This window comes from Ctenocephalides felis, unplaced genomic scaffold (genome assembly GCF_003426905.1).
Source record: "Ctenocephalides felis isolate EL2017-DRISC unplaced genomic scaffold, ASM342690v1 CF-g0.4_SCAFFOLD_00093, whole genome shotgun sequence".
Classification (NCBI taxonomy): Eukaryota; Metazoa; Arthropoda; class Insecta; order Siphonaptera; family Pulicidae; genus Ctenocephalides; species Ctenocephalides felis.
In genome coordinates this window covers 57,622-77,158 of record NW_020536247.1, presented here as the reverse complement: position 1 = coordinate 77,158, position 19,537 = coordinate 57,622, and the positions used below count along the sequence as shown (strand labels likewise).

Genomic DNA, 19,537 nt, shown 5'->3' with positions numbered 1-19,537 from the left:
AAACATAAACTTCTCCTTCGGGAAGTTAATTAGTAACAGTAGGCATTTCATTATCAAAATAATGTTTGATATCGAAATTGGCAAACTCAGAAGTATCGTAGAAACTTTGAGCTTTTAAAAGTTTAACAATAGTATTATGAAATTGACGATCATTCAGTTTCCTAATATGTAGTGGGAGTAGATTAAAAAGCTGTACTCCTCTTCCGTCTATGGTATTAAAAGATGTTTCAAGTTTAAAAGTTGGTCCTTTTATAGTCAAATTTCTTGTTTTATAATAGGAATTTAACATGGAGGATAGGTTGAAGCGTTCAGGATTATTCTTTATGAATGACAACGTAATTAGCAAAAATATACAGGGAACAGTGAGAATGTTATATTGTCGGAAAATATTCCTACATGAGGATAAAGAACTGAGGGAAAAAATTATTCTTAATGCTCTTTTCTGTATTTTGAATATATCCTTTAAGGATGATGAGAATCCCCAGAATTGTATTCCATAAGCGAGATGCGAATAGAAATTAGAATAATAAATTGAAAGAAGGCAATTTAAACTAACTTTTGATTTAAGAATTCTCAACATGAAACAGGTTTTAGTTAACTTAGGTACAAGTATGGAATGAATATGATCGTCCCAGTTTAAGTTTTTTTGTAATTGGATGCCTAGAAATTTTGAGACTGAGGAAAATTCAAATTGAATGCTATTGATAGTTAAAGAATTGATCTCATGACTTATCCTATTTACTGTTCGAAAAGACATAATTTGGGTTTTGTCATTATTGAGCAAAAGATTATTAGAATTGAACCAATTCGAAATTGACTTCATAACTAGATTTAATTTATTATTTACTTCTTCTAAGGAATTGCTTAATTTAATCATACTAATCAGGAATATATCCATTACGATAAAAAACATGCAGGTACTTACATCCACAAACTCTTACTCAAGTTACCTCATGTAGTTATTAAATATAGGATGGTTTTGTACAATAAAACATTCACATGGGCCTTCAACATGTAGAATAGGGTTTCCTCACCGGCATCTGAAATTATAAAATAATATAGTAATAGATATAAAAATATTATTTTAATATAACTATAAAAAGAGGTAAATTAAGTACCCACGAAAGAAAAAATTTGGAATTGTAGCATAAGTTTTAGCCATAACCTATTCTTTGAAACGATATCCACAAACAACAAGTTGCCTACGCACTTATTAATCACAGATACGATGAACATTAGGTTTTAAATTAAATCAAAACAAATTTATAGCAATAAATATAACTATAAATATAAAAACGAACGTTATTAACGAATATTTCTCACACCAAATCAAATGAGTGTCCTTATGCAGTCACTACAATGTTCCTTTTTGGGGTGTGAAGTTTGCTGTATTATACGTCAGAAGTGTTTCACATTCGCTGCAGAGTTGAATGGGATTTTAGCGTTATTATGTTTTATTTTGTGTGGTTTTTGTGCTCGTGGCGTATGTGTTCGTCTATTATTTTCTGGTGTTTTTTGCTACCTCGTTTTTTAATTATTTTGTGCATTATTAATACGGTTTTAGTATAATTTTCTTGTGAATCGAGTGTTGCTCGTCATTATTATATTAACATTTATTTTTTTAATTACTAAGTTTATTATTTTGTTCATATTTTTATAGGTTAAGGTCTTTTTCTTTGTTTTTACGTGTTTTATAGGTTAGGGTTATTATATTACTAGTTATGTTCTAGCTATTTTACAATTTTTAGATCGCTTTAGAAGTAGGTATTCCTGCATTATTTTATTTTTAGACAAATATGTAAGGTACGTTTTAATCACTTAGGTTAGGTTGCATTTCAATTCATAGCTAGGTTACATTTAGGCTAGATTTCATTTCATTTAAGAATTTCATATTTATTTCGTTAGTTGATTCCTACGTTACTTTTAGCTCATATTATAGGTTTAATATTTTAGTTCATATTTTTTTTTATACATAAGTTATCTTTTAATCATAGCTTAAGTTAGTTTAAGTTTATACTATAGTTCAACCCCTTTCTTTCATATGTTCAATATGAAAAAGCAAAACCAATGTATCCATTGCTTTAAAACTTTTGCTTCGACTAGTTCTCTTTGCCGTCACAACAGGTTAGTACATCACATACAGCCTAAGGTGTACTTTCGAAATTTTGAATGTACATTTTGCCAAAAAATTTTGCATGCTCCTTCCTCATTACAAAGGCACATCAAAACTTTTCATTCCTCCGTTCCTGATACATCTCCTACAGACTCCAAACCCCAATGCACGTATTTTTATGATTCCCGAATTAATCCAGAAACATCCCTTGCGCTGCATTCTTATGCTCTACTCTCTTTATTAATTCCTTCCACTACTTCTTATTCATGTACCCTTACTGCTTCACAAACTTCTTACACAACTCTTCCTGCTTTGCCAAATCCTTCCACATCATTTCCTTCTTCTTCCATCCATATGCTCTTCCTGCTACATCAATCCCTACGACATCCTTCCATTCATATGCTCTTCCTGCTTCACCAATTCCTACAACATCCTTCCACTCGGATGCGCTTCCTGCTTCACCAATTCATATGACAACCGCTAATTCCAATACTGTTTCCTTTATTCGACAACCATCTTCCCCACTACTTTCCCAATCATCCAGATCGCTCACATTCTTTCCAGTGACCCCAACGGGACCCAGACCCCCAGATAATGCTTCGCTGTACTCAGAACATTTTACAGGTATTAAAATATAAGTATTATTTAAATATATTTAATATTACATCCACAAAGTTACCATAATTGTTTATTTATAGGTTCTCCAAGGGTTCTCAGAATTACTTGCCCCATTGAGGATTGCGGGAATGCTTACACACGGTACAGCGCACTACAAAAACATATTGAGTCTCATCATCACATCAATATTGAACACAAAGACAAACTGTTTTTTTCTATTAATGGTTTGTCAACTTTTAATTATGAAGATTTTCAACAAACATTTCTCTAATTTAATCTTTTGCTATAGATTTTTACAGCTGGAAAATTGAGATGGAACAGAACAGTATTACGACATATGTGAAGGACACTGCAGCATACATAACAAAAGACAATTGCTGCACCATTCAATATTATAATTGCCATCGATCACACAGTCACCAAACAAAGGAAACATGTTTGAGGGGTAGCAAAAAAATTGGGCATGCTTGTCCCTTACGAATTATGTGCAAGGTTGATTACTGGAAGACACATGTGGGACATGAAAATTTGATAAAATATGTGCGGCTGGATCAAAATTTGATCAGAAACATCGAGGGTATAATTCATTTATTTTCATAAATGCAATAATCACATTGTTGTTAGTTCTTTGTCATTTGTAATATATTTTTTCCAGATCAAATTAAAGCAGGCGTAGATGATGACTTTATTATAAAAAACATATGTTAAGATTGTTATAACAAAAAATTACTGAGAACTTCGATGATAACGAAGAAAGATTTATGGAATATAAAAAGGCGGGTGTTACCACCAAATGATACCTTTATAAATAAGAATGATTCAAGAGGTGTAGCCGATTCTTTGCATTTAATGCTGGAAATAATTTAATTATCTTCATAATTAAATATTATTGATGTTTGATTTATTTGCATAATTCATTTAAAGTTATGCCATTCATTCAAGTTATGGAAATGTGTTTCAAATTGTAAATATCTATACATTATATAGCCTTGCCAGTATCATAACACACTGCTTATGTGTGCATTTTTGTATCTAACGACAAATAATTTAATTATGTTAATTAAATGTGATTGGTATTTGCTTTATTTGCATAAATATATTTATTATACCATGCTTTAACAATATTATGGAAGTAGGTTTTAAATTGTAAATATATGTATATTATGTTCTATAATTTCAATAAATTTTTATTGTTATAAATGAATAGTTTTTCTTCTTTTATAAAAAACAGTATATTTTTGATAAAAAAAAACAATGCTAAAGCTTATGTTAATGCATTAATCTTTTATTTGTTGACCAAAATTAGGTTCAATTTTTCAATACCATACGTACTGTTAATTTTATAAAAAGGTTGGAAATAATTTCAAATGCCTGAACAAAACTTTGTGGCACCCCACACAGCACATGGTTGACATAGGGTCAACCTATGGTCGTCACAATGGGCTGTAGGGTTAACCTATGATCAACCCACTGGTACCATATATGAACATAGGTGAACCCATGGCGACACATATGTCAGAGCCCTGGTTTGACCCATGGTCAACCCGCCGGGTTCAATACGGGTATGCTATGGGGCTGGAATGGTATCGCGATGGGTCAAAATGGCGGTATATAGTGCAACAATTGTTGCATACTTTCCGTGCGTATTTGTATTAAATATAAATAATCCATATAGTTATAAATATCAAATGAGCTAAAACTGCAACTCCATAAGTAATATATTTATTAAAAATAATTTCATTTACATTACTAAAAAATAACTAAATTAAACTAACTTAACTAAATTTTTGGTGATTATTATCCTAAAACCTATTATTTTATTTTCTATGTATAGTATTATTATTATTTATATAATTTAAACTAATTATTCGCGTTGGGTTCACCACCTTCTAAAGCACTGAAAAGAACAAAATTTGAATTATAGTTTTACAGGTTTATTTTATCAAATAAAAAATGTTAGTTGACATTTTCGAAATATGTGAAATATATTTCAACTTACGGAAAATTGCAAATAAATCTGCCATGGGCATGATGGTATATGTATATTTAGCAGTATATGTAATCGATTTGTCCACTTTCATCCATTGGTAACATCATATTTAGCGATATCTCTGCTATTCTCACATCTGTCAATAGCTGCTCCACATCTAGCAGTTCTGCCTCTGTCCGAACAGGAAATTCATTATAAACTGCCAGTGTATAATCAGGCAAATCATCCTTCATATCACACTGGCATCACTGCTTATTAAGCCTATTCATTAAAACCTGGTGCCGTAATGAATCAGCCTTTATTGAATGTAAAATCTGAACAATATACAACCTTATACTGAGGTTTACCACAATATTCTATCAAATGTCCTTCGAAATGCATAGACACCTCACAAGCTCTAGGCATGGCTACAAGCCTTACATGTTTTCCCATAAAAAGTTCTTTTACCTCAAAGTATCTTTCATAACTTTGCTGCAATGGTTTCTCTGACTTCCGTATGTATTTTTTCAAGACCTGCATGTAATTCTCAAATTTAAAGGCACTAAATGAATCAAGTGTACCAAAACTTCTGGTGTCATTAGCTAAGTGTAAAATGTTATGTATATTATGACTTACATAATGATCTCCATATAAAACCTTAAATCTTACAACAAAATGATGAAGTAGTTGCTGAGCATAATCTAAAAGATCATTTAATAACGTGTTGCTACATAAAATTTTAATAGCAATATGTAAAGTAAGAAAAATTTTATAAAAGTCATTTGAAATATGACATGAGATTTCAAAACTACTGGACCACTATACAAAATAATTGTCTAAATTCTGTAGCTTTCCATGGTCTCACATATTTCAATGGTCGAGGCTTCCTAGCAAAGTCCTTGGATATATAAATCTTTAAGCTGCATAAAAAATTGGAAAAGTCATTAGTTTTAGCACATGGCAAACGAATTGGAAGCTCACCTTCAGTCCACAAAAGCATCAATCTCTTAACTGCTCCTAAACAAATCAAATTCATATAGTCAAGTGGTACATTAGTAACTAAACCAATGTACGGTATTTCAAGCAATCTCGTATAGCCATTGTAGTAGTCTTCATCTTCTAAGCTTCGAAAGTGTTCAGCTGTTCTTGCAGGTGATTGCATTTTTGGAAAGCAAATTCTGCAATTAATATTTGAACCACGAACAAGACATTTCGAGCAACTGAAGCAGCCTGTGTGTCCCTTTGTCTGCAATATAAATGATTTGGCAGGAGTATCACAAACAAAATATTTGATGCGTACCTTATATTGTTTCCCATTGTGATCAAAACCCTCAGTGCTTGATGAATGAATATATTCACCTGGACTTACAACTTTTGATACAGCAGTTCTTTTTGTTTTCAGAAGTGTTCTACTATCTGCTGGTAAATCACTGAAACAATCATGAAGTTTTAGCCCTTTAAGTAGTGCGAATACAGCATTATGAGGTATCTGACAATTCACAACCCAGTCTGCTAAAAATTGTCTTGCACCAAAAACTTCAGTTATATCTTCATTGGAACTATCCTCGCTATATGAAAGAGAAATATAATCATCAATCAACATCACCCTGTAACTCTGCCTGGCAAGAAGACGGTCCTTCAAAGTCATCTCCAATAGAAGCATTAGTCGCAGTTTCAATATTATCTATTGTAAAAGCACTAGTACTAGGCAATCCTTTACGCATTCAGAGTTCTGCAAAACACTTTCCGAACGTAATTTCTGCACTTCCCAAAAAAGTCTTCTATAAAAATGTCTATCTGACACAGTCGCAATGTGTTTGCGAATTTTTGTATCAGACATATTTATTTATAGAATTTTTTTTGACAAATTACAGAGTCAAACAACAAACAAATTACGAATATATTATATTCTAATATTGTTTAGAATTTTAGTAGCATAAGTATACGTATATAGTACTCAGGTTACACTTGTTCACCGTGTTTATCTATGACAGTCATGAGAACAGACAAAGAAATGCAAATGAAGCGGACGCCGAACAACATAAGTGCCGCCATCTGTGCGCTAGTTGCGCAAACGCCGCGCACGCGTATGCGCATGCGCGGTATATTTGAATACATTTTTCATTTGCCCATAACAACTCGGTGAGTAATGGGCCAGAGTAGGTCGACCATTGTTTGACCCGGCGGGTAACGTATGGGTCTAAACCCACTGCGTCATAAATTGGCCCATAATGGGCTTATAATAACCCGGTAGGCTGTAAATGGTACCAAACAGGTCGACCATTGTTTGACCCGTGCTGTATGGGACCTTACAGAACTCCACCTAATTAATTGAGAATTTAACAAATTTCAGCTATATAAATGCACGTCACAACTATTTCGACAGATTATTATTCACATTTTTATATGACAAGAACTTTTTCGGAGAAAACAGTTGTACGTTTATTTAACTTACTGAATAAAACTTCTTATACAAGTACTACATTTTACCACTTTCAGACTTAATATGATTATTACTATATACTATGACAGTACTAAATCAATCCTCTACGTAATATTATGATCGTAGAGAAAAATTAAATATATATAATATATTGATATACATTAATATATGAGAGCTGAAATTAAATTGTAACTGTCACATTGACGTCTATAAACTGTCATTATGTACTAGGGTTATTTGCACTTTTATATTGGTACGCCTGCTTTGTTTGTCACCTCTTCATGAAGTATATTGTCGTGTCAAAAAATGGCCGCCAGTGACTGCATGAGGAACCGTGTCCAAATCAATGCAAAAGTGAAATAAGTTGCTGTCAAAGTTCTTTGCTTTTGTCATGCACTAAATAAATAACCAAAATTATCAATCCTTCAAAGTACTAACCACAAGCTTGCAAATAATGTTATCGCCAATGTAGATCATTAATTATCCACTAAATCACTGAATAGAAACAAAATCGGACTTAAAATCAGAACCATATATAATACTCTTCTTTTATCTATGATCAGAACACACTTGTTGAACCTAATGCGAGATGCGAGTACCATCAACCATCAACGACATACGCACATAGATAACGAATGCTAATAATAGTAGAGCGAACAACAAACGTAAGGGTGTCGGCACACCTGACAATAACGAGAGAGCGCTGCGGCGCTACGACGGTAATCGACGAGATTAACAGTTCCGAAAAATTTTTATTACAAAATAGTTGACCCGGCAAACGTTGTTTTGCTAAGTATTTCTAAACAGTTTCTAGAGAATCAAGAAAATTAATGCTTTATTTTAAGTGTATAAGGATATGTAGTGTATAATCATAGATAAGGTGTATAATGAAAGTATACTTGTTCAATATTATATAATTTATATTAACATTATTCGTTTGCCTATATTTTGTTAATACAATCAAACTGGAAGTTTTATATACTTTCTAGGAAAAACATATACAACTATCGATCATTATCATTAACGAAGATGGAACTTTTGACTCCGAAATCATGGAAGAACTTGAGACAAATGTCGTTGAAGACGATAATGAAGACCAGTTTGAATTTTACCAGAAGCCAGAAGACGACGACGAAGAAGAAGAAGATGATTAAAATTATAAATTGTAGTTTGTGCACCCTTTATTCTTTAATAAATGTATTGAATGTTATTTTTAATAAAAAGATAAATTTATAATTTATTTGTTGTTTTTTATCATGTAAGAAGTTATTAATATTAATAAGGTTTAAATTCGAATATAATTCCTATATTTTCATTAACAATTCTGCAACTACATGGCCAGGTAAATGTTGTTAAATTAATTAATACTGATTAAAAAGTGGATAGGTTAAGGAAAAATTATACAACGAATTATAATAGTTAATAAAAATTGACAAATATTCAAAAATCATTGATCTATCGATAGTTTATCAACTATATATGGCGCGTTTTTGACCGGAGGCAACGGTTGACCTGAAGTGATGCTGTGACCGCGCATTCTCCGCCCTCTATCTCGAAAACGGTTCACCGTATGAAAAAATTTTTCAAACAAAATTTTGTAGAGAATTTTGTAGTCTATAATATTGATAATAAATAAAATAGCAACAAACCCCATGGAAATGAAATTTTACAAAAAAAGCAAAAAAAAAGATTTTTGTGACCTTTGACCTTGAAATTTAATAGTTGCGCACACCCTACCAAATGTAGGTAGGGTATGAAACAACTTTTATGGTGTCAATATACAAGTATTTACAGACTTACAGCTGGGTATCTCAAATTCCGAGGTGAAATACTAAAATGACTGGACTAAGTGATGATGATGCGAATGAAAATGCATCTACTGATTGTTATTATGGCCGTGATGGTACCAAATGGATGAAAAATGAGCTGTCGGCTGTAGGCCATCTCCGGCATCACAAATTTATGTATTTTCGTCCAGGGCCCAGAGACCATAGTGCATCCCATTGGAAGTGTTGAAGAAATTCTTTCACAAAACATTCATTGTTCGGACGTTGAAGTGAACGCATCGTTAGCGACATTCTAAATGTGCGCATTCCCGTTGCGGGATATGCTCGGATTAAAAATAAACTACGTCTATCAAAAGTATTAAATTCATATTATATATATATATTGAATATAATAATATTCATATAGTGTGAAATATTAATCAGTGTTTTAGTGTATGTGTTCTTTATCAAATATGAATACGAACGACACTTCAGAGTGTCCATCAACATCATCGTTGCCAATAATGGAAGTCAACAAGGTTTTGCAAGACAATACCCGTAATAATACCGAATTAGTTATTCAGCAAATGAGAGAATTCCATGAATATTTGGAACGAACCAAAAAAGTAAACAACGACAGCAATGGAATTGTAAATACATCTGAAATGGACACCAGCGATATCATTCGACAAGACACCAGTGCCGATCAAGTCAGGTATGTACAACTTGCGCCATCCAATCAAGAACAGGGCTAAACAACAGTTATGCATAAAAAGACATCAATTTGATAATATCAATGATACAAATATAGCTAAATTAGTTAAAAAAATCAACCAGGAATGCAAAAATGAATAAAAACGATACAAATAATTCCACAAGTTCCGTCTATTGGCTCAACCCAACCCCTACTAAAAATTCTTTTGAGATTTTAAGTAGGGAAGAAACTGCAAACATACAAAATACTATTAATGTAATGAGACCACCACCAATTTTTATCCATAAAGTTCGCGATATCAAGCCCCTTACTCAACTGCTTGATACTGAAGCCAAAAATCTACATAAAATTAAAATAATAAATGCGACACAAGTGAAATTAATTCTAGAAAATGCAGAAACTTATAACAAGATCTTAAAACTACTAAAAATCAGAAATACCCAAATGCATTCTTTCGAAAACCGAACTAAAAGGCCACTGAAAGTCGTTGTTAAAAACTTGCACCATAGCACAGATACGGAAATGTTAAAAACTGAAATTGAGAAACTAGGACATGCGGTAATAAATATCTCAAATATAAAAAGTAGGTACACAAAATACCCGCTTAATATGTTCTCAATAGATTTAGAGCAGAAGCCAAACAATACAGACATTTATAAAATTAATTTCCTCTACAATACCAGTGTTGAGATTGAGCCAAGACACTTTGCCCGAGAAATACTACAGTGTTCAAACTGTCAACGTCTAGGACATTCCAAAAACTATTGTTTTAGATTGCCTAGATGTGTAAAGTGTGCAGGAAATCATTTAACCAAAGAATGTTCCTGGGAAGATAAAATTAATAAAAATGTTAAATGTGTTCTATACACAGACGGAAATCATCCAGCCAATTATAAAGGATGCAGAGTCTACCAAGAGCAACTTGAAAGGAAATTTCCAATTCATTGTCACAAAATTTCACAAAAGCAAGAAAATAATTTAGTGCAACTAGGAAAGAGCTTCGCTTACGCAACTCGCCAAGATACGAATACAAATCAAACTTCAAAGGATAACGCCAATGTAACGAACAACAATAACAACAATAACAACGACATTTCAGAACTAAAACAAATGATCACAATATTAACAGAACAAATAAGTACAATCCTCAATCTATTAACAATCATCCTTTCAAAGTACATAAGTAATGGCTACATCACTGAAAATTTGTTTATGGAACGCCAATGGCTTGTATCAACACATACAAAAACTTAAATATTTTCTATCACACAATTCAATCGATGTGCTACTAATATCAGAAACTCATTTAAAAGAAAAATGTCATTTGAATACCTAACTTTACTATCTATGGCTCTGAACACCCAGATGGAACGGTGGATCGGCAATAATAATAAGATCTAATATTCGTCATTATGAGCTAGAACCAATCTGTGAAAATTATTTGCAAGCAACATGTGTTAGCATTGACTTATCATTGTGCGCGGTCACTGTTTCAGCTCTCTACTGTCCTCCGAAGCATATTATTTCAGAAAATCAATTTTCAGACTTTTTCAGTAAATTGGGTAATAAATTTATAGCAGGAGGTGATTACAATGCCAAACCACTTCTTGGGGCTCGAGGTTAATTACGCCACGTGGTCGTGAACTTCTTAAATCAATCGACTCAAATAACCATAATTCTATTTCAACTGGGGAACCGACATATTGGCCAAGTGATTTGAGTAGATTACCAGACCTTTTAGACTTTTTTGTAGTTAAAAATATTGATGAAGATTTACTGAGGATTGAATCATGTCTGGATTTAACTTCTGATCACTCCCCAGTAATATTGAATTATTCAACAGTTCTGGCTTAAGTGATCTAACAAATTATTTGGCAAACTGGATTGCTTTTAGAAATATAATTGAAAACAAAGTGAACTGTAACATTCCCTTCAAACATGAACATGATATCAACAATGCAATAAACAATCTAACCAGTATATTTCAAGATGCGGCTAAAAATTCTACACCCAAGTTCGCAGGCAATCGAAAATCATTGTGTCCTATAAATATTAAACAAAATATTGCAATTAAAAGAAAATTGCGTAAAGTTTTGCAATTAACCCGCTCACCGGAAAATAAAAAAAGGTATAATGAAGCTAAAGCTAATTTTTCACACAAAAATGAATCATTCGATAATTACTTAAACAATCTTGGTCGTGAACTTCTTAAATCAATCGACTCAAATAACCATAATTCTATTTCAACTGGGGAACCGACATATTGGCCAAGTGATTTGAGTAGATTACCAGACCTTTTAGACTTTTTGTAGTTAAAAATATTGAGATTTACTGAGGATTGAATCATGTCTGGATTTAACTTCTGATCACTCCCCAGTAATATTGAATTATTCAACAGTTCTGGCTTAAGTGATCTAACAAATTATTTGGGCAAACTGGATTGCTTTTAGAAATATAATTGAAAACAAAGTGAACTGTAACATTCCCTTCAAACATGAACATGATATCAACAATGCAATAAACAATCTAACCAGTATATTTCAAGATGCGGCTAAAAATTCTACACCCAAGTTCGCAGGCAATCGAAAATCATTGTGTCCTATAAATATTAAACAAAATATTGCAATTAAAAGAAAATTGCGTAAAGTTTTGCAATTAACCCGCTCACCGGAAAATAAAAAAAGGTATAATGAAGCTAAAGGCACTAATTTTTCAACACAAAAATGAATCATTCGATAATTACTTAAACAATCTTACTCCAAATCAGGATACCAATTACTCATTATGGAAGGCGACTAAAAAAATCAAAAATCCAATAAGACAAATTCCACCTATAAGGAAATCAGATCAATCCTGGGCTAGAAACCCAATAGATAAATCACAAATCTTTGCGGATCATCTATTTAAAACTTTTCATCCAGCTCCTCAAAGTTGTACGGACGATGCTGAATATTTTATCCACCAGTATCTACAGAATGAACCTCGAAACGAAGATTCAATTATAAAAATTTCATTATCAGAAGTAAAACGTCAAATCAACAACGCCAAAACTGGTAAATTTCCTGGCCATGACAAAGTATCAATGAAAATGCTAAAAGAATCGCCCGTCATTGCATTCAGATTTATTACCATCGTCTTTAATGCAATACTGAGGATTCGCAAGTTTCCTACAGCATGGAAATTTGCAAAAATCATACTGAAGCCTGGAAAAGACCAACACCTAGCACCATCATATCGACCTATCAGTTTATTGCCGATTATATCAAAAATTTTCGAAAAATTGCTTTTGAGTCGAATAAATGATCATATAATTTCCAATGATATAATTCCAAATTATCAATTTGGTTTTCGGGCAAAGCATTCGACCTTACAGCAAGTTCATCGAGTTGTTAACATCATCAACGCTGCCTTATACTGTAAGGAGTAGTGTTCTGCAGTATTTCTTGACGTGTCTCAGGCGTTTGACAAAGTCTGGCACAAAGGTCTTTTAAAAATAAAATAAATCTACCTTATTCAACTTACTCACTACTACAATCATATCTTTGCGAACGAAAGTTTTATGTTGATATAAGTGGCACGCAGTCGGAATTAAGAGAAGTGAACGCGGGAGTTCCACAAGGAAGTGGGATGCTGTTTTTACTATACACTGCTGATTTTCCTCAATTCACCAATACTAATCTGGCTCTATTCGCGGATGACACATGCATTATAACCCGGAATCAAAATCCTCTTACGGTTTCAACGCAGCTGCAGTCACACCTTGATATAATTGAAAAATGGTTTACTTTATGGAGATTCACAATTAATAATTCAAAATCTGTTCACATTACGTTTACTCTTAGGAAAGATACATGCCCACCTGTAGCAATTTATAACGAGCAAATTCCAAGCCAAGATCACGTAAGGTATTTGGGTATGTATCTGGACAAGAAATTGAACTGGAAAATCCATAATCAAAAAAAAGCGTGAACATCTAGAACACCTTCGAAGGTCGATGTATTGGCTCCTCAGTAGTAGATCAAAACTGTCGATGTACAATAAAATTTTATTATACAAAGTTATTCTCAAACCAGTTTGGATGTATGGCATCCATCTATGGGGTTCTGCTAATGTCAGTAACTTACAAATAATGCAACGATTTCAAAATAAAATACTCAGACAGGCAATATCCGCGCCAAGGTATGTACCGACATGGCTTATTCACCAAGACACGGATACACTGACAATCAGTGAAAAAATTAGAAAGAGTGCCCGTAATTTCAAGACTAAAGTTGACCACCATCCAAACGAACTGATTGCAAGTCTCTACAATTCCACACACAATATGAGATTAAAAAGAATACAATTAATAAATCTAACATATTAATCAGTAATAAATTGTTCTACAATATTATTTAAAACTAGCCGACCCGACAGACTTCGTCCTGTCAAAAAAATTTGTAATGTGGCGGTGTTTTGTTCCTACCTTTTTTCTATTTTTTGCAAAAATTATCCTGAACAGAACCGTCACGCTGGTAATAATTTGGTGTGAATTAAAAATAATTAAATAAAACACTATATGCATTTAAAAGTAAGTAATTTTAATCATGTAAATCATAATTCAAAAATCAGTTCAATTTTTATTGTAGTGCTTTGTGATAAACGATGTTTGTTGTTTGATTACCTGGCGCATAGACAAACAAATCTGATGGTTTTCCAATACGGGAACAGACAACATACAATTTTCCATGTGAGAAACATGGGTTTTCCAAATTAATACTACAAACACTTAATGATACCATAAACGCACTGGAAACTGTAGTCGTTTAATCTCAAATGGCACATCAGTCGGAATCATTGGGATGCACGGTGCGAGAACATTTTCTGCTAAACTATCCTTTCAATATAGGTGCTTCCATCACGTTGTTTGGTTGTTTTTTATCGCTAACCTTGTGCCGTTGCAAAGGCGCGGTTAAGATTGTGAGGTGACAATTCTAGCAAATCCAGCGAGTTTAAAAACTCCGGTGGATCGTCTTGGTTAGTTGCCGAATCAACTCAGTCGCCTGTAATTTGTTCTTGAATTTTGAAATTTAATTCATTTACATCAATGTTTTTGGCTGCCAATATAGCTCGTTAATTATTAGAAAGATATTTCTATGTTTATATAAATATATTAAAAATTAGATTATCAAAAACTACACAAAATGTCATGACATAGATTATTGCTTTTTCTACAAATTTCGTTGCCTACTCGATTAAAAAAGAAAAGGGCTGTTTTAGGGTTTTCCCGGCAATAATTTGATTTTTTCTCGCCGTAAGAACCATCCTTGGACATCAACGAACATTTTAAAAAAAGAATTGGCCAAATTGGTCCAGGCGTTGTTGAGTTATGCGCTTACCAACACATTTTGCAATCCATTTTTATATATAAGGTAGGTGTGTGTTTTGTTTTGTTTTTTACTTTGTTTATAATTGTATGTATATTTGAGTTTTTTTTTCTTTATTATACCAAAATTATAATATAATTTAGTACACTAATAAAAGGTAAACCACTGGGTTTTCCTTTTATAATTTAATGTTATTTGCCAAACTAATTACTCAATGTCTTTTTATTTAGACAGATTGTAATTTATAAGAAAATATATAAAAAAAACTTTTCCTGTACAGAGGTCGAACAAAATTTACAAACAAAAGGGTGAGATGCGAGATGAAAACCAGGGAAAAAAGGTGTTGTTGAAATTAGCCGGTCGGTATGATAATACCGGCCGCACAATGATTGCCGATAACTTTTTTACCACCCTAAAAGGAGTAAAAAACTCCAAACCAATGGAATCGCGTTCGTTAGTACAATTCGTGCAAACAAGCGATGTGTTCCCAATGAAATGCAAAAAAAAAATTGGATTCAACGAAAACAATTTCAATTTGTAGCTATGTACTGAAGAAAAATAAGACAGTGTATCTTCTATCAATTGTTTATTACACAAAAGCTTTTCAAGGTGAATTGAAAAAACCAGAAGCAATTCTCTATTACAATAAAAACAAAGCTGGTGTGGACTGCATGGATGAGATGATTTCCCATTTTACGTGCAAACGACCAACTCAATACAAGAGATGCGAGACGAGAGTTCCGTGAAAGCCTATCAAACTTATTAGTTATTGCAAACATTGAAAATCGGATGGATAATGCGCACATTATCAACAATTTTTCTGTCCGTACTGCTTTCGAAACTTTTTTTGGCAAACCTGCAGCCGTAAGTATGCAGTTCAATTGAAATTCTCATTTCAAAGGCGATGCACCACATTTCGTTTTTATTTGAATATCACATTCATTTTGAAGGCGCCGCTTTTTTCTTTTATCTATCTCGCATTTTATTTATTTTTTATGTTTCTTTATATTATTTCAGATTCATCAAATATATGTTGCAGAGGAAAGCGGCACGACAACACTTGAAAGGAAAGAGCATTGTGAAATCTGTTTTCATGCCGAAAACGAAAAGACTAAACGCAAAAATCGATTTTTCTGCGTAAAATGCCGCAATCCCATTTTATGTTTCTATGTTTGTTTTCGAAGCACGCTAGAAAAATACATATTGTTTTTCATTGAAATAAAATAGAAAAATTTACAAAAAAAGCAACGATTTTTTTATATTCCAAGATTTATTTATTGAGATATTTTTATTAAAGGCAAGCTCAACACATGCAAAAGACGGTAAGAAAAAGAAAAAATCAAAACTATAAATATTTACTATTAATAATCGTTAATTATAAGACACCAAAAACTCATTGTCCCATATAAATGCATGTAAAATGAAGGGTGGTACAAGTCAGACCACTCCGACCGTTCGAAGGTAAATAAATATCCGACCGACGAAGGGTTAAATCTTTTGCGTTATGGCAATTCTCGATATATTGGTGACGCACATTTTTCAGGTATTTGTAAAGTAGAACTCTTTTCTAACAATTCGAAAAGGCGTCTTTTTTTAACAATTCGAAAAATTAATATTAGAACAGGATCGTACAGATTGTGGAAGGATAGTAATCCTACCCCACGTAATTAAATACATGTTGTTTAGTTTTTTAAATAATGTAGTTGTCTTTAAACAAACTGTCTATTATTATATATTTATTTATATAATAAACTAGTTTGTATTGGTATTTTTCCTTGAGGCAAGTTACATGAACTTCCCGATATGTGTAATTAATCGACTTGATCAATAAAAAGTAGTAAAAATAGAGTGGATTTATTACAAATAATTGAAAGCGAACGAACACGTTAACTCCGAGTATTTTCTAAATGCAAATTTTCAAAAATCAATAATATTTATAATTGAACCAGTTTCCGTAGGACTTTAATGGTTTAGTATGTTCATTAAAACTTTTAACAAAGGTCAAAATAAGCTACCTATTTTCTCAAACTTTGATAAATTTTTAAAATTAAACTACTTGTTGTAAGGCCATAATATTTCAATAAGTTGTATAAGACCATGATATACAAGTATATCATCAAAAAAAGTTTCATAAAAATCGGCTCAAATTTTTTTTTTCAACAAATTACAAGAAAACGGCTCGGTAGATTTTCACCTAAAACTAATCAGTATCATCATTCCCAACTAATATCTTTCGAACAGTTTTTGATTTTTTTAAATCAATTCGGTAGTATGAGCTTAAATGTGGACTAAAAATTTAACACTTTTTTCCAAATTACAAAGGAACGGCTCGGCCGATCGTCGCACAAAACTGAAAAGCGATAATTCTCATTGAGACACATCAAATGGTTTTTAAATTTCTGAAATCGGTTAAGGCGTTTTTGAGCAAATGTCGATGAAAAGTCTAATTTTGACAAATACCAAAACAACGATAAACGCTAGTCCCCATCGCGATACATCGAATGGCTTTTAAATTTATACACACACACATACATCGGATTTATTGATGAAAACATAAACTTCTCCTTCGGGAAGTTAATAATTTCTTTTTAACCTTCTACAAGCGTTCTTGTGCAGCAGCCGAAGAGTACACATCGATTTTTCTTTATTTAATTTATTCTGCAATCTGTTTTACATATTCATTAACAATAAGCAGAGATTGCTAACAATAATTATCTTCTATATATATAAAAATAAGTCGGGTTTTGCTTCCTGACGAAATAACTCCAGAACGCACGAACCGATTTCGACAATTTTGCATTCGTTGGAAAGGTCTCGGGCTCAGCAAAGTTTATAGCTAAGAAAATTAGTGGTGCATGGCATCGTGCCTTAATGCAAATTGCGGTAACTCCACGCACCGTAATTAAAAATTCGAGTAATGACATTAGTGAGAATTATCAGAATTATGCTTGGTTAAGTCAACGAGCAATTCTTGCCGCAAAGAATAATAATGTACACGCAATGAATTTCACCATTCAATCAAAAATTGCTGGCGATTTGGTGACATACCAATGATTCCGACTGGTCTTCCGTTTGACTTCAAACGATTGCAATTTCCAGTTTGCCTTGCGTTCGCAATAACAAGTTGCAAGGCCAATCGCTTAGTGTTTGCGGGATAAATTTCAAATAGATTATTTAAAAAATCATTGTTTTGCACATGGGCAGTTATACGTTGCCTATTCACGAGTTGGAAAACCATCCGCTTTGTTTGTGTTAATGTCAGACCAAAAAACAAAAAATGTGGTTTACCAAAGAGCACTTCAATGAAACGGATAATTTGGGGATTCACTTTCATTTACTTAGAAAAGTTTAACTAAAAAACACTCCATTTTTGTAATCGAAATAAATTTATTACTGTTGTATAAGATCAAATTTTTCCTTATCAATTAAAAAACAAACAAAAAATTTCTTCATCTTTCTCACGAAACCATCTGGTGGCGAAACGAAGTTCGTCGGGTTTGCTAGTCATATAATATAAACAAGAAGATAGTAGCAACACCCAGCGGCGTGTCTACTAGGTATATATAACACATGTTAATAATAATAAGAAATAATAATAATAATAAAATAAAAAGAAAAGAAATACAAAAAAAACAAAACTATAAGAAAAAACAAACAATCAAATAAAACATAAAAAAGAATAGTAATTAGGTTTAACTGGACTAGATAAGGTCTTGTGGCAACTTTCTTTTCAATCTGGTGGGCTGACTATCCAGGTAAGTTCTGCTGGCCAATTCGTTGAGATGTACGTCAATCCTATTTTTATATTTAGAAGCAACCACTGTCTGAGCAAGCCTGTGTCTTGATGGATAATCCATGAAGGGGTGTAGCGAGGACCGTTTAATATTTGCCTCAGGATTTTGTTTTGAGCACTTTGGATGATGTTCAGATTGCTTTTTTTTGCTGTACCCCAAAGTTGGAGACCGTAGATCCATATGGGCTTGAGTACCCCCTTGTATATTAACAGTTTATTGTAAACTGAGAGTTCAGAATTTTTGTTTAGTAGCCAGTAGAAAGTTGTTTCCAATTTAATTTCCTATCCAGGTGGATGCCAAGGTATTTCACCGACTTTTTGGGAGGAATCATTGTATTGTTAAGTTCAACTGAAGGACATGTTTGATTGCATAGTGTGAATGCTACATGGACCGATTTTGAGCTGTTGACCTCTATTCGCCACAGTGAAAACCATTTTTCAGCTTTGATGAGATGTTGCTGAAGACTGCTAGATGCTGCGAATGGATCTTTGTTTACGGCGATAATACACGTATCATCAAGATGAAAATAAAATACACCAACATCAACATAGGATTTCTCCTGGGGCTTAGGATCGACTGACTCGTGTGCAACGGCTGTTCACACGAAACCCTTCTCCACGTCAGTCTTGCAGGGCCTCGCTGGAGTATTTGCTACTACCACCAAGATCTGCACCGATGGCGGCTCCAGGCAGGCTCACGCCCAAACCCTTCTGCGCACACCACCGAGACCCTCCTACTCACCAGGGCTTCAAA

The 19,537-nt window shown here is 33.0% G+C and overlaps 1 protein-coding gene across 1 annotated transcript; it reads left to right on the top strand.

Moving 5' to 3' along the window:
- The first annotated feature begins 3,031 nt into the window (after nucleotides 1–3,031).
- On the top strand, nucleotides 3,032–3,490 carry LOC113371735. Its single transcript, XM_026612354.1, has 2 exons — nucleotides 3,032–3,308; nucleotides 3,387–3,490. Exons 1-2 carry the CDS (start codon nucleotides 3,044–3,046, stop codon nucleotides 3,437–3,439), a joined length of 318 nt encoding a protein of 105 aa, XP_026468139.1. The 5' UTR covers nucleotides 3,032–3,043; the 3' UTR covers nucleotides 3,440–3,490.
- The last annotated feature ends 16,047 nt before the right edge of the window (nucleotides 3,491–19,537 follow it).

Coding starts and splice junctions, on each gene's coding strand:
- LOC113371735 (XM_026612354.1), top strand. CDS start 3,044: ATGGAACAGAACAGTATTACGACATATGTGAAGGACACTGCAGCATAC. Junction 3,309..3,386: donor TTTGATCAGAAACATCGAGG/GTATAATTCATT, acceptor TATTTTTTCCAG/ATCAAATTAAAGCAGGCGTA.